This window comes from Pleurodeles waltl, chromosome 4_1 (genome assembly GCF_031143425.1).
Source record: "Pleurodeles waltl isolate 20211129_DDA chromosome 4_1, aPleWal1.hap1.20221129, whole genome shotgun sequence".
Taxonomy (NCBI): domain Eukaryota; kingdom Metazoa; phylum Chordata; class Amphibia; order Caudata; family Salamandridae; genus Pleurodeles; species Pleurodeles waltl.
Genome location: NC_090442.1, coordinates 454379339 through 454394564, shown reverse-complemented (window position 1 = coordinate 454394564; position 15226 = coordinate 454379339). Strand labels below are relative to the sequence as shown.

General features: G+C 43.1%; 1 protein-coding gene across 2 annotated transcripts in view; it reads right to left on the bottom strand.

Moving 5' to 3' along the window:
- Positions 1-15226, bottom strand: part of GRM3 (glutamate metabotropic receptor 3) — a 1234490-nt gene that overhangs the window by 561426 nt on the left and 657838 nt on the right. For both annotated transcript variants that reach the window (XM_069228714.1, XM_069228715.1), the window contains exon 3: positions 8687-9275. In XM_069228714.1, coding sequence (XP_069084815.1) covers positions 8687-9148 — 462 coding nt within the window. In that variant the 5' untranslated portion in view covers positions 9149-9275. The remainder of the gene's footprint in view (positions 1-8686; positions 9276-15226) is intronic.

The following is a 15226-nucleotide window of genomic DNA, read 5'->3' as shown; positions in this document are numbered from 1 at the left end:
TGTCTGAACAGCACATGTTCTTAATGGCAGTAGGAGGGAGTGGGAAATACAATGTGGCTGTGTTCCTGAAGCCATCAGCTCATTTAGACTCTTTTAAGAAGCAAAATATTGGTGCCAGGTCGGGTGCCTGGATCTAAACATTTGACGACTTTATAGATGCACTAAAGGAAGAAGATGACAAGAAGTCATCAAATATTTGAACAATTTTACAGGTGACGGACTGAAAGAAGTGCTAAGAAAAATCTCACACACTGATTCAAAGTCGTTCAAAAAGCTAAAAGAAGCATTATAGGCCAGGTTCAATCCAATGCCGAATGTTGACTACAAAAGCTATATCTTCAACCAATCGTGCCAAAATCTTGCAGAAGCAATGGACGAGTTTTCTGAAAGACTTGATGCGCTTGACGCAACTTTACTGATGAAGAAGCCATCCACCTCAGAATCATTGCTTGCTGCCTTTCAGATTCATTTAGAAGGTGCATTCTAAGAGAAACATACAGTCTAGTGAAATCGCTGATGGATAGAAGAACCGAAGATTGAGCAGATTTTCAATCTGCTGACATGAAAACAGGAACAGAACACCATGGATCAGCACTGACTGTGAAATGCAAGCACAAGCATAATGAGACACACCTGGGTTGACGTCTTCAAAGGAAACAGAACTGTGTTTCTGATATGGATTTTCATTTTCCTATGAAGGTAAATGTCCAGCTGTAGGACAGGTTTGCAAACATTGTGGAAAAGACAGTCACTTCATAACTGTGTGCCGAGCCAAAGAAAATTTAAGTGTTTCACGACTGCAAGAGAAAATGGCTGCAATAACGTTCCAGAAGCTTTTGCTTCACGCCCCTAAAACCAAAAAGCAACATCAACTAAAACAAGTAGAAACCAGGCAAAATCAATTATCTTCGAGCTCATCATACCAAGGTTGTTCAATGTCACTCTCAAGCACCAGCAACGAAGATGAATGTGCCCTGGTGATATCCACCAAAAGGCAGCATGCACTTGTGGGGTTGACTATCTGTGAAGTAGATCATAAATCAAAGAAAAGTTCACCAAACAAAGCAACAAACGGCATTAGGACACTGTCCCAATACCAACTTAAAGTGAACAATCATCCAATAACTTTCATTATAGACAGTGATGCGTCAATCAACATCATGCCAGCATAAATATTTAACAGCCTATCCCTTGTGCCTTGCCTCACTCCATCAAGCATGTTGGCTTCCTCTGAGCCAGTGCAAGCCAAGGATTGTTCTTGTTAGAAATTAGGTCTTTGGTTGACAGTCAGGTTACCCCCTGTTCAAGCAAGGACCCTCACTCTGGTCAGGGTAAAAGAGAATCACCCTCAGCTAACCCCTGCTTACCGCCTTGGTAGCTTGGCAGAGTAGTAGGTTTAACTTCAGAGTGCTAGGTGTAAAGTACTTGTGCCAACACACACAGTAACTTAATGAAAACACTACAAAATGACACAACACCAGTTTAGAACAATAGGAAATATTTATCTAAATAAAACAAGACCAAAATGACAAAAATCAGACATACACAAGTCAAGTTATGAATAAAAATGCAAAAAGGGTCTTTAAGTAGTTTTAAGCACACACTAGCGCTGCTAGCGTGAAAATGTACCTGGTGCACGTAAAAAATAACCCCGCACGGGCGACTGTGTGTCAAAAAGGGCTTCGAGGCGTTGATTCCACTCACGAGCAGGACCGTGTGTTGTTTCTCCATTTGCCGGGTCGGGCGTGTTATTTCTTCTCTCTGGTCAGCACTCTCGGGTCCGGGCAGGCCTTGTGTTGTTTTTCCACGCACAGCGGTGCTTGAGTCGGAAATCCAGCCGCACGATGATCAGAAAATCCCGCAGTGCGGGTTATGATCTCCCAGCCTCCGTCAGCGATGCTGCACGTAGTTTCTCCTGCTCTGTGCGTCGATTCTTCGGTCGTGTTTCCTGGTAGCCTCGTTTCTCAGCTTAGGAGCTGGCGGCGTGTTGTTTCTTCAGCCGTAGATCGGAGTTGCGTCAATCTTTTCCCCGAATGGCACTCTGTGCGTGGATTTCCTTGTCTTTATGCTGCCAGCTTCTCCTTTCAGGGTCCCGGGAACTGGATGGGCACCACAGGGCAGAGTAGAAGTCTCTCCAGAGACTCCAGGTGCTGGCAGAGAGAAGTCTTTGCTGTCCCTGAGACTTCAAACAACAGGAGGCAAGTTCTAAATCAAGCCCTTGGAGAGTTCTTCACAAGATGGAAGGCTCATCAGGATATGTAGGCTACACCCAGCTCCCTCTGTGTCACTGTCTAGTGTGAGGTGCAACCAGCCCAACTGTCAAACTGACCCAGACAGGGAATCCACAAACAGGCAGAGTCACAGAAATGGTATAAGCAAGAAAATGCCCACTTTCTAAAAGTGGCATTTTCAAACACACAATCTTAAAATCAACTTTACTAAAAGATGTATTTTTAAATTGTGAGCTCAGAGAACCCAAACTCCACATGTCCCTCCGCTCCCAAAGGGAATCTACACTTTAATCAGATTTAAAGGTAGCCCCCATGTTAACCTATGAGAGGGACAGGCCTTGGAACAGTGAAAAACGAATTTAGCAATATTTTACTGTCAGGACATCTAAACCACATTACTATATGGCCTACCTGAACCATACACTGCACCCTGCCCTTGGGGCTACCTAGGGCCTATGTTAGGGGTGTCTGACATGTAAGAAAAGTGAAGGTTTAGGCCTGGCAAGTGGGTACACTTGCCAAGTCGAATTTACAGTTAAAACTGCACACACAGACACTGCAGTGGCAGGTCTGCGACATGATTACAGAGCTACTTATTTGGGTGGCACAACCAGTGCTGCAGGCCCACTAGTAGCATTTGATTCATAGGCCCTGGGCACCTCTAGTGCACTGTACTAGGGACTTACTAATAAATCAAATATGCCAATCATGGATAAGCCAATTACATACACATTTTGTAAAGGAGCACTTGCACTTTAGCACTGGTTAGCAGTGGTAAAGTGCCCAGAGTAACAAAAACAGTAAAATCAGAGTCCAGCACACATCAACAACCTGGGGAACAGAGGCAAAAAGTTAAGGGAGACCACACCAAGGATGAAAAGTCTAACAGTTCTTAAGAACAAGGAGACACAAAAAGACATTGGTGCTAGCCACCATTCATGTTCCACAAGGCCCTTCATCGACTGCCTGTTTACACAGTTTTGCCAGTGCTGCAGGCATGGGACTGATATCCCTCAACTGCAACCTCTGTGTTCAGTTGGAGGAAAACTCAAGAAAATTAAAGTAAAGATTCATATCAATGAAGACATTCACCCTGTTGCTCAGCAACACCGCAGAGTTACTTTCCATCCACAAGAAGCTGTAAAGAAAGAGTTGGAAGTCCTCTTAAAATATGACATCATTGAATGCTCCACAGGCCCCAAACCATCGGCTTCACCCATAGCAATAGCAGGACAATAGCGGAGCCAATGACAGGGCATCCTGGTCCACACATAGCAGAAATGATCATGCAATTGAATGGAGCCAAAGTCTTTTCCTGCCTCAACCCAAATAAAGGGTACCATCAAAGCGATTTGGAGAACTGCAGGTACATTATTACCTTTTCAGGTCAAGTTAGTTTGTTCAGACATAAGGGACTGAGCTTTGGAGTATCTTTGGCTGCTGAAAATTTTCAGGATGTTATTCGCTGAGTGATCCAGCCTGTTATGCATGCTTCCAATTACAGTGATGATATACTGTTTTTTGGGAGAAGCCAAAAAGAACACAACAAAGCCCTTACCCAAGTGTGCCAGCTACTCCCTGGCCTCACTCTGAATAATGCAAAATGTGAGTTTCACAAAACCAAACTCAAATGTTTTGGGCACATGTTCTCTGATAGAGGGAAGTGTCCAGATCCAGACAAAGTTCCAGCACAATCATCTACTTGCTCCCTGCCCCCAAGATGTCACAATGCTGTGATCCTTCCTAGGCATGGCCAGTTATTGCTCAAGTTACATACGCAGTCTTGCTACAGTGAGTGCCCATTTCAGAGACTTGACAATGTAGAATGTACTGTTCCAGTTGTCTCCGAGTTGTGACCAGAGTTTCAAAGACATTAAACATGCAATTAAGACTACAATGAAAATGGCCTACTTTGACAGCAAGTTACATTCAGAAATAATGGTTGATGAGAGCCCAGTAGCGTTAGGGGCAATCATTGCTCAACACAATGGTCATCCAGATGCTCCAAGACACATTGGGCCTGATTCTAACTTTGGAGGACGGTGTTAAACCGTCCCAAAAGTGGCGGATATACCACCTACCGTATTACGAGTCCATTATATCCTATGGAACTCGTAATACGGTAGGTGGTATATCCGCCACTTTTGGGACAGTTTAACACCGTCCTCCAAAGTTAGAATCAGTCCCATTGTGTAGAAAGTGATTCACCGTCATCGTGGACTACCAGGCGTTGCTTACAGTTTTTGGAAACCCGAAGGCTAAGAAGTCCCCTTGCATGACGAGGTGGGGGTTATGAGTATAAGAATATGACTATGAGTTTGTGCACAAACTGGCGAATGATCAAAACCGAGCAGATTACTTTTCACAAGTGGTGCTGCATCATGATAGTTTGACATCCAAGACAGATAAAGTATATCTCAACTTTATTGTGAACTCCATAACACCAACTGCTCTGTCTGTGGAACAAATCTTTGCCATTACCAATGCAGATAAAGACATGAACATAATCAAACAACCGATTACCACACAATCATGGAGGAGAAAGACCCAGTCCCTTGCTCATGATGTTGAATTCCAAAAATTGAAAAATGCACAGGGTGACTTAGCAGTCACCCAAGAGGGCGTGATACTTATGAGGTTCTAGAATTGTCATACCTGAAAGCTTAAGACAGCTGGTCATCGAGGTGGCCCATGAAGGACACCGCAGTATTGCAGCCACCACAAGAGCACTAAGACATGAAATGTGGTTCCCTTGGCTCCATGAGCAAGTTGTGAAAGAGATGAAGGCATGCCACATTTGCAATAGTTTGTCCCCCAAACGTATCGAACACCCAGTGACAGTGCCTTATCTTCCTGCCCATGCCTTGGAGAGAGATGCAGTTGACTTTATTGGGCCTTTAGGAAATGGACACTATCTTATTGTAGTCATGGATGAATATTCACGGTTTCCTTTGGCGGAAGACCTCTCTTCGACAATCCATGACAAAGTCATACAGCAGCATGATGACATCTTTGCAACATGGGGCATCCCTGAAATCCTCAAATCTGATAGTGGCCTGCTCTTGAACAGCAAAGAGATAAAACAAAAATCTTGTTCGACTCAACGTCAAATACCAAAAAGTATGCCCCTCCGGCCCCAAGCCAATGGCCCAGTCAAGCAATTCACAGGCACCCTCAAGAGAGTTATTCAATGAGCGTCCAGGGAGGGAATTGATTTGAACAAGCATTGTGTCAGGCCCTGTGGGCCTATCGATCAACTCCTCACTCCACAACTAGTGAGAGTCCAGCCACCTTGCTATTTGGGAGAGCCATCAGAACAAAACCACCTCAATGGACCCCGGATTGACCAGTGAATACTGCCAATATTCGAGACACCGACGCAGCTTGAAAAAGAAAAATGAAAACAAATATGCGTCGCCATGCCAAGGACAACATTTTTGACAAAGGAGACTGGGTATTGGTTAAGGAGAAACACAGATGAAAAATGGACACTCCTTTTGCTGCTGATCCTTTACCGGCTGTGGGGTGCAATGGACATATGGCAACAGCACATCGTCCTGGACAATCCATCACTCGGGACACATCACATTTCAAACACCTACCACAACACTTGTTGAGGCCAGGCTCAAGAGCATGAGCCTATGGTGCCGTCATCCGATCAGTGAGAACTTCAATCATCTCAAATCACTCTAGCTGTCAGACATTGACTAATCTAGGAAATGGGATTTTGGTGATGTCTGCCATTTTTTATTTAACAAAGGGGGAGATGTAGCTTCTTGATGTTATGCACACTAGAATCCTCTTGGTACTGGAGTATGTAGTGTACGGGGAGGTGTTAATGTGTGGTTAACGGAAAGTATGATGTAATGCGACCACCTAAAACTGCTTGCATGCAGAATCTCGCACCTAAGAAATCACCATAAAAATAAGGTCAGTTTTTTATCTGAAAACTCTGTTGCACCAATGTCTATTATGCACAATAGTATTTACAGGACAACAACACATTCCATTTCTTCACTGTTTGTAACACAATAACACAATATGTTTGACATAGTATACAGAAATGAGTGTCACGTGTCAAATAAAGTGTTATTCAAATCATTATTGCTGTCCACGACACATTCAGTGATTCAGATGGGATTGGGGTGGAAATAATCGATTGGTTTCCTAAGTGTGCCACCGTGGTATTTTGGGGAGGTTGTGTCACATAGAAAGATAGTGGTATTCAAAATTAAAACCTAGAGTCTGGTTGTGACGACTCACATAGGAAGATTTCCAATAGCACAAAGCCACTCCTGACGCTGCTCTCATTTGTAAGACTGCCTTTTTCTTCTCTGGATACAAATTAGAAAACAATGGCCACAACAGAGCATCACTGTTGTATTTCCGTCAGAAGGAAACAATCCTAGGGGCAAGTAATTTATAGTGACAGAATTCATGCTAAGCTCCATTTGTTGCTTCAACCAGGCAGATCTAGGAATGCACCTGGAAACTCCAGCTATGAGTGCATCTCAAAACTAGTTTACCACATTTATTATAGTTCTGGACTTTGTTTCACAACTCCCGTTGCAATATCATAGCCTGACAAGCAAGAGAAGTAGCCAAAGTTGTAATTGTGGGATCATGTGACCTGAGTTCTTCACAAAAGACTTTGGGGTCTATTTATGAGCTGGTTTGTGACACTCTTGGTGACATAAACCAGCTCGCAAATCTCTCTGTGGTGCAAGAACACCGCAAACCTTAGGTGAGATTTATGAAGCCACACAAGGCCACATAAATCTGGAGTAAGGCAACACAGCACAAGTAGCTACATTGCCTTATGCTGCCTTGGGAAGGCATTCCATGGGCATTGCTTCAGTGTTCCCATGCAATGCCTACGTTTTTTTGTACGTATTTCCAGATTTACCAGAACTGGTAAACATGGGAATGCACCAAAAAGATACGCCTTCCCAGGAAACGTGTAACAAGGAGAAATATCATTATTTCTACTTGTTACTCTTTATTTTACTTGTTACTTGTGATATGTGTGCTGCATTCTGCAAGGTGACTTGCTGTGCTGCACTGTGTGACTTTTTCATAAATAGGCCCCTTTGTCTTCCTTCGCCCCGGCTCCTATGTCCTCAAATATGGCATTATATACGCTGAACGGCAGTACTATTTTCTATGAAATGTGAATATTTTAAACATGATATTGTATTATACATGCCTCATGGTAGTTATAAACACACTCCCATACCCCTACGACCAGTATTTTGTCTTATAAAATGGAATACACTTCTTTTTATTTGTAAATGAAGGTTATTCAATCTCCTTTAAACATTGCCTGACTGCCGGATATAATCATGCAGGTAGAGGCTATGTTAGAGCTTGTGAATGGCCTGATAGAGGTCGCAATGACACAGTTGGAACTGCACACAGCTGGCTTTAATGCTCTAGGTGCAACAATCTTTTTTGGTCCCCCCATAACATCCTTCTCCAGGAATTTCCTCACTACCATTCTCCAACAGCGCAACTCATCTCTCCATGCACTCTCTCTGACATATATTTTGTTATTAAGTCAAGCAAAGCAGCACGCAAGCGCTGCTTTTCCGACATGTTGTTATGTGTCTTTGCTTTTAGCCATGCCCACTGCATGCCCATCACTATCACCAGTTTGTGGGCTTGCTTTTCAAAAATCCTTTCTTTTCATTGCTAAATGCATTACATTTGTCCCTACTAAGGGCGGTTTTGTTACCGCCTTGGGGACAGATCCTGTTGCATGGATAATTGCACGTTTGCCGATAACTTTGACTGCGAGCAAACATCTTTTTAGTTTTTGAGCCTCCTTCACGCTCACGGTGGTGCTTTAAATTAGCTAGCTTATGTCAACTGCTTTACTTTTTATTTTCAGTTTGTGTGGCAAGAAAAGTCCAGTTAGTAATTTTTTTTATGATGCTAGCCATACTTTCCTCATACTTAGTCTAGTGATCTGCATGGTACACATTCTTTGCAGCAGGCACATTAACCCTCTGTGTTACTTTATGATGAGCCAACCTCCCACTAGACAAAATTCCATTTCTCACCAGTAGGGACATTAATCCCCAGAGTTATCTTGACATTTTTATTGTTGCCTGAAAACTGCTAGAAGCACAAGGAAGTTCATATGCTTTTAATCTAAAAGTTATTTTTAAACACAGTGTGCCTCACCAAAGTCAGAGCCAGATGCGGCTGCACCGGTTGTACCACACTAAAGCCGGCCTTGGTTGCAAGGAGTAAAAACTGAAACCAAATTATGAATTTTCGATAAGACTTCATTACTTTTAGAACTTGTTGAACCTTGGAGATTGGCATAGTGATGTCTGGGATGTACCCAGACATAGGATTCAATTTTCCGAATTTGTAAAAATGAGCGCCTTCCCTCCATCACATAGACGTAAAGCATGCAAACTGAGAAACGTCATCTTTAGTACTCTTACCTGGATGGATACGCTGCTGTAAGAGCCTCCGATTACACCAGCAATAAGTAAGGGGCTGTTTTCCTGGATGGCATAGGATCCATCGGGACACATGTATTCTGCTTCATCCACTTTTGTCAACGAGGCTCTAACAAACTCAAGGGATTGCTCCAACGCATAAGTGTCCCTAGAGCACGTGTCCAAAATATGAACTCCAAGCTTGACACCAGGAAGTAGGTGACCGTCACTGTTGATTTTGTCAATTGCGAAGAGCATGGCCTCCAGGCGCTGAATGCCCCGTTCCTCATTGATTCTTCCGCATTCTTCAGTCCCACTTCCTTTCTCATTGATTGGGAACAACCCACCCAACACCAGGTCACCTTCAATCTTAATTTCTTTCCTTAAAAAGTTGTGGTCGTTTAAAGAAAGCAATACTCCTTTGGTAAACAAAGCTAGGACCAGCACCTGGATCCACGTAAACATTGTTGTTGGCAAATTGAGAAACTTAAAATTTAAAAGTGTGCTTTAGTTCCGTTCCATTGCAACATTATCTAGCTTGTTTCCCGACACGAAAAGGACAGGATATTCCACCTTGATTTTCATCGATGCCCTGTCAGGAAGAGAAAACAATTCCAAAAGAACAAAATTAAAAACAGTGTAGCAAACATATTATTCTGATGAAACTGTGATTGATGATCAGGAGAACAAGATGATATCTTCAGTTTTTTTTATTACCCCTTTGACACAGCAGGTCAGGCACTAGTTCAATAACCAACAGAATTGGTAGAGTTTGCGAAGGGTTATACATAATTTAAAACACTTTGTATTAATTTAAGAGATCGCTGAGCAATTTGGAAAAATAAACATTAAAGTTTAATGTTACCCGCAGGTAAAGAACAAGATGTTTTGTGCATGCGACTGTTGTATGATGCAATTCTTCCTTTCCTCTAAACTTTGTTGAGTCTGCTTCTGTAGTTTTCTATTTGTTTTCAAGCTGTAAGCCTGTTTTAGGTAAATTATGCAGCATTATTTCGCCACAATCTGTGGGCCCCTTAGAGCTGCAGGTTCAGTGACTCAGTGTAATGCAACAAAACAAATCGGAAATCTAGTTTGACTGCGACCCATGCACAACTTACTAAGCAGTACTGTTAGGGAATGTTTTCTGGTCACGATCAGTCCCACGGGATGAATTAAAAAATACAGTTCAATTCTAAAATCCATTTCCTTAATAAAAAACACACTCAGAATTGCACTAAGAAGCAGGGGATAAAACTTTAAAATGTTAAATTCTAAAACCCGAGTCCAGTGCATAAAATATGAACGGTAACCACACAGATTAAGAAATAAATGTAGTGATGCATGACATGTCCAGTGAAAACAATATGAACATCCCTAATATGGTTATCAAGTTCCTAGCATCCTAGACCCTATCTAGACTACTTCTAAGCACTGTGACAAACTTTAGCAGAAAAAATCAAGCCTATAAATCAAGTTTTAATATGGATTGCCAGCATATCTGTCGAGCTATTCCCTGTCTCTTGCCTGGAAATGATAAAGAGTGCTAGGCTAAAAGTCACCTCTCTGTAACCCCCACCGGAACAGCCCCTTACTGAGACTGGTTGACGCTGCAGACCAGAGTGACCACTGGCTTGATAGTTCTGTCCGAAACACCCTCCAATTAATGGTCAGTTATTAGATTATTTTTAGTATCTAATTACTTATTATATCTCATGTTTATAAAACACTTGGAGACACTAAAGTCTCAGCAAAATAAAAGAAATATGGTTATAAATGCTCAATGTTGATTTAAATATAGATACATTGCCCATATAACAAAAACAATAGAAAAATATCAGTTTTCGCTGTAAGCATCAATACTGTTTAGGGGTGAGCAGAATTGGTGAAGTTTCATTCTGTGGAATTCCGTGGAGTTATCTTAAAATTCCACAGAATTCTGAGAAAGGGCAGAGTGGGAACCTCAATGTGCAGTGTGGACTCCTCTGTGTGTGCCTTATATAAGTATGGAAGGGCAAGGAGGGGTATGCACTGCAGTTCAGAACAGGGTATACCCCTCGATGCCCCCTGCCTATTTATGTAAGGGATCCGCGGGGTATGTGCTCCAGTGCTGTGCCTACCCCTCAGTACCCTTACATTCATATATAAGGGCATTGAAAGCTATGTGCTGCACTGTAGTGCCTACCCCTCTATGTAAGTGCACCAAGGGTCTTCCACTCCAGTTCATACCCCTTTATGCCCTTACATAAGTAAGGGAGGGCACCGTGGTGTATCCTCTCCAGTGCATACCCCTCAGTACCCTTACAAACATATGTAAGGGCAACAAGGGAGATGTGCTGCACTGAAGTGAAGTGCACACCCCTCAGTACCCCTAAGGGCAATAAGGGCTATGCACTGCACTGTAGTAAAATGCATACCCCTGACCTATGGGTGCCCTTACATAAATATGTAAGAGCACTGAGGGGTATCCACTCTAGTGCATACTTGTCAGCGCCCTTACATAATTATGTAAGGGTGCTGAGGAGCATGCACTGCACCACAGTAGTACTTTAAGCAGGGGTGGAAGAAAAAACAGTACCTCTGTGTTTAAAAATCACTGCAGATGTTTTTAAAGCTAGAGGGAGAGCTCCCTCTTCCAGCCCTGTTTAAAAACATTACGACGCTGATTAATACTGCAGACAGAGAGAGAGAATGTATTAGTTATTCCGTGTTGCATGAGTGACACAGAATTACTAAATTCCTCCAATTCCCCTACCCCTACTAGTGTTATGGCAGCAACAACTACAAAAATATTTCAGCCTAGATAGGAGACAGATGCGCTAGGTAGTAACACTTCTGCTAGTGTCTAAAACGTCACACTCTTAAATAAAATGAGTTTTAGGAATCTGCAAACAAGCATATGATAAAAACATAAGAGGTCTTAACAGGCCTTGTCACAGAGTTCACTGCAGTTTTGAAGCATTGGACATAGAGTATTGATATATTTTCTACTGTTTGTCTCTATGACATTTTGACAATAATGACCTGTTAATATGAAATAAAATCATACACATATATATTAATGTGTCAAAAAAGTAAAACTGCCAGTACTGGACAAGTGTGCACTGCTGGCTGTTTTGTGCATGTTTTAAATGATTCCTGATTATTTATTTTCCAAAATGTTCAATATATCACAATTATTTGCTGCAAACAATATATGCACAAGGCTTATCAACATTTTCTTACTGCTTCCTGTTAAACCTGGCAGCTTTATTGCCTGCCTCCCTTTACATTTTGACACTGTTTTTGCTGGTGTTAGGACTCTGCACACTTTACCACTGCTAACCAGTGCTAAAGTGCATATGCTCTTTCCCTTAAAACATGGTGACATTGGCTCATACCCAATTGGCTTAATTAATTTACTTATAAGTCCCTAGTAAAAGTCCACTACATGTGCCCAGGGCCTGTAGATTAAAAGCTGCTAGTGGGCCTTCAGCACTGACTGTGCAACCATATATGTAGCCCCCTAACCATGTCTCAGGCCTGCCATTGTAAGGCCTGTGAGTGCAGTTTCACTGCCAATTCGACTTGGGATTTAAAAGTACCTGCCAAGCCTTAAACTCCCCTTTTTCTACATATACGTCACCTCTAATGTAACCTATAGGGCAGGGTGCTATGTAGGGAAAAGGCAGGACATGTACCTGTGAAGTTTATATGTCCTGGTTGTGTAAATCTCCTAAATTTGTTTTACACTGCTTTGAGACCTGCTCCTTTCATAGGCTAACATTAGGGCTACCCTCATATACTGTGAGTGGTAGATTCTGATCTGAAAGGAGCAGGAAGGTCATATTTAGTATGGCCAGAATGGTAATACAAAATCCTGCTGACTGGTGAAGTTGGATTTAATATTACTATTTTATAAATGCCAATTTTAGAAAGTGAGCATTTCTCTGCACTTAAATCCTTCTGTGCCTTACAATCCACTTCTGGCTGGGTTAGTTGACAGCTCCCTTGTGCATTTCACTCAGACAACCCCAAATGCAGGATGCTCAGTCACACTTGCACACATCTGCACACTGAATGGGTCTTCCTGGGCCAGGAGGGTGGAGGGCCTGACACATACATGTTAAAGGACAGTGGCCTGCCCTCCCCCAATGGACTTCCAAACCCCCTACTGGGACCCTGGCAGACTAGATGGAACTGAAAGGGGACCTTGCGCACCTCTCGGCCACTCTTTGAAGTCTCCCCCACTTCAAAGGCACATTTGGGTATTTAAACAGGGCCTCTGACCCTACCAACGCAGACACTTCTGGACAAAATACGACAGAGGAAGAAACTCTGAACCAGAACCTGAAACCTGCCAAGAGAAGCTGCCTGGCTGCCCAAAGGACTCACCTGACTGCTTTGCTGAAAAGGACTGCTGCCTTGCTGTTGCCCTGCTGCCTTGCTGCCCTGCGGCTCAGCTGAAAAGTTCTCTCCAAGGGCCTGGATTGAGCTTGCCTCCTGTTTTCTGAAGTCTCAGGGCCAAAAAGACTTCATCTCTGCAAAGAACTCCTTGTGCGGTGAAAAATCAACACACAGCATGCCAGAATCGCCGCACAGCCTGCATCGTGGTGAGAAAATCGACGCACGCAGAACCGGAACAACGCAGACCGGCTCCCTGAGTGGAGATCCATGCTGCGCCATCGTTGCAACCGGAATTTCGCGCACGGTCCACTGGATCAATGCATAGCCGAGCCGGAATGACGCAGCCCGACTTCGTGCAAGAAGAATCGACACAGCGCTGCCGTGCAACAGAAATTTCCCCTCATTGCCCACCGGATCAATACAGCTCCTGTGACTTCGTTCCGCACGCCCAGGATTTCTCCGCATCATCCCCACGGCCTCCAAATACCCCACAACCTGAAGAGGATCCAAGTCCGCATGCTGGAAATCAATGCAAAGCCCTTGCTGCGTGTAAAATATTGACGCATAGTCTGTGCGCACTGGAGAAACTGACCCACACCTCCCATTTTCTTACTCATCTCCTCCTCTGCTGTCCTTTGCGGATAATTTAGACTCAAACCAGGTATTTTGTGCTTGCAAGAGACAACCATTGCTTTTTAAGAACTAAAGACTCTTCATTACAAAAGTGATATCTCAACTTGTACTTATCAAATCTTGATCGTTTGAACCTTATTCTACTCAGATAAATATTCTATATTTTTCTAAACCTGTGTAGTGTATTTTTGTGGTGTTTACACTGTGTTATTGCATGATTTATTGCACAAATACTTTACACATTGCCTTCTAAGTGCTCAGTGCCAAGCTACGAGAGGGTGGGCACTGGATAATTTCGATTGTGTGTGACTTACCCTGACTAGAGAGAGGGTCCTTGCTTGGAGAGGGGGTAATCTGACTGCCAATCAAAGACCCTAATTTTAACACTTCCCCAGTGCCTTACCTGCAGAACATTCTCTGACATCTCTTGTGAAAAATTGGGTTGTTGGTTGAGTGGTGTATTATTAACCCTGCTCAAGCAACAGCCACAATCCCTGACAAAGTGAACCACTAAAGTCACTTAAATTAACCTGTGCCTAACCCTCTGGTACTTGACACAAAGCAGTCAGGCTTACCTTAATGCTTATGCAGCACAAAAACAGTACTAAAGTAAAAACACAACACAAGAATAAAATCCCACAGCAATTAAAAAAATTGGGTAAGTGCTAATAAATTATTTGACACCAGAACAAAAAAATGCAATCAGTACCGGAAGTCATTAACTTTTAAAGTTTAAGGTAAAATCTAGTGCTTCAAAGTGCCAATCACAGGCATCTAGTAGTACAAGACTGGGTCAAAGTAAAAAAATATGGCTGACCCCGAAGACAAGTGAGTCAGATAGAAGAAGTGGATTGAGCCTGGTCAGCGCTTACCTGCGGACTTAGTAGAAATTTCAACAAAAATCTTCTGTTCAGTGCTGCAAGGCTGTCGGAGGAGCAGGTGTCATCATCAATGCCTTAGTGAAAATTTCCATTTGCGGCTTAGTCTTTTTTGGAAGTCAAAAATTTCCAGTGGGACAAGGTTGGAGGCAGTAGCGAATGAGGCCTCCATGAGGCTAGATAACCCTTCTGTGAAGGAACGCTGGACAGGATTTGCTGCTGCGGAGAAGAACTTAACCAGAGCTGATGCAAATACAGACTGACCGGCGCTGTTCCTCGGACTGAGAGACGAGCACATTGGTTCCGGTCCTCTCTCAGTTCTCAGAGCAATTGTTAGCCAAAACTTTCACAAGTGTTGGATTATGTTTTTTTCTGGACACCTTTAGTACCACTTCCAAGGTTTCAGGACAGACGAGGCACCACTGGAAGGGCTGGAACTCAGCTGGGTCCAGGTTCAAGATAGTTTGAGTTTTTTCTGTTCCTGAGGCTATAATCAGGAGGCCAGCCAAATAACCCTTGGAGTTACTTTGGTAGTCCTAGGTTAAAGTAGTAAACGGGGTTAAAGTAGCAGGGCAGGTCTCTGAGGGTTCAAGGCAGGGTTCAAGCTGGACAGCAGTCCTTCCAGGAGCAGGAAAGCAGTACTCTTAAG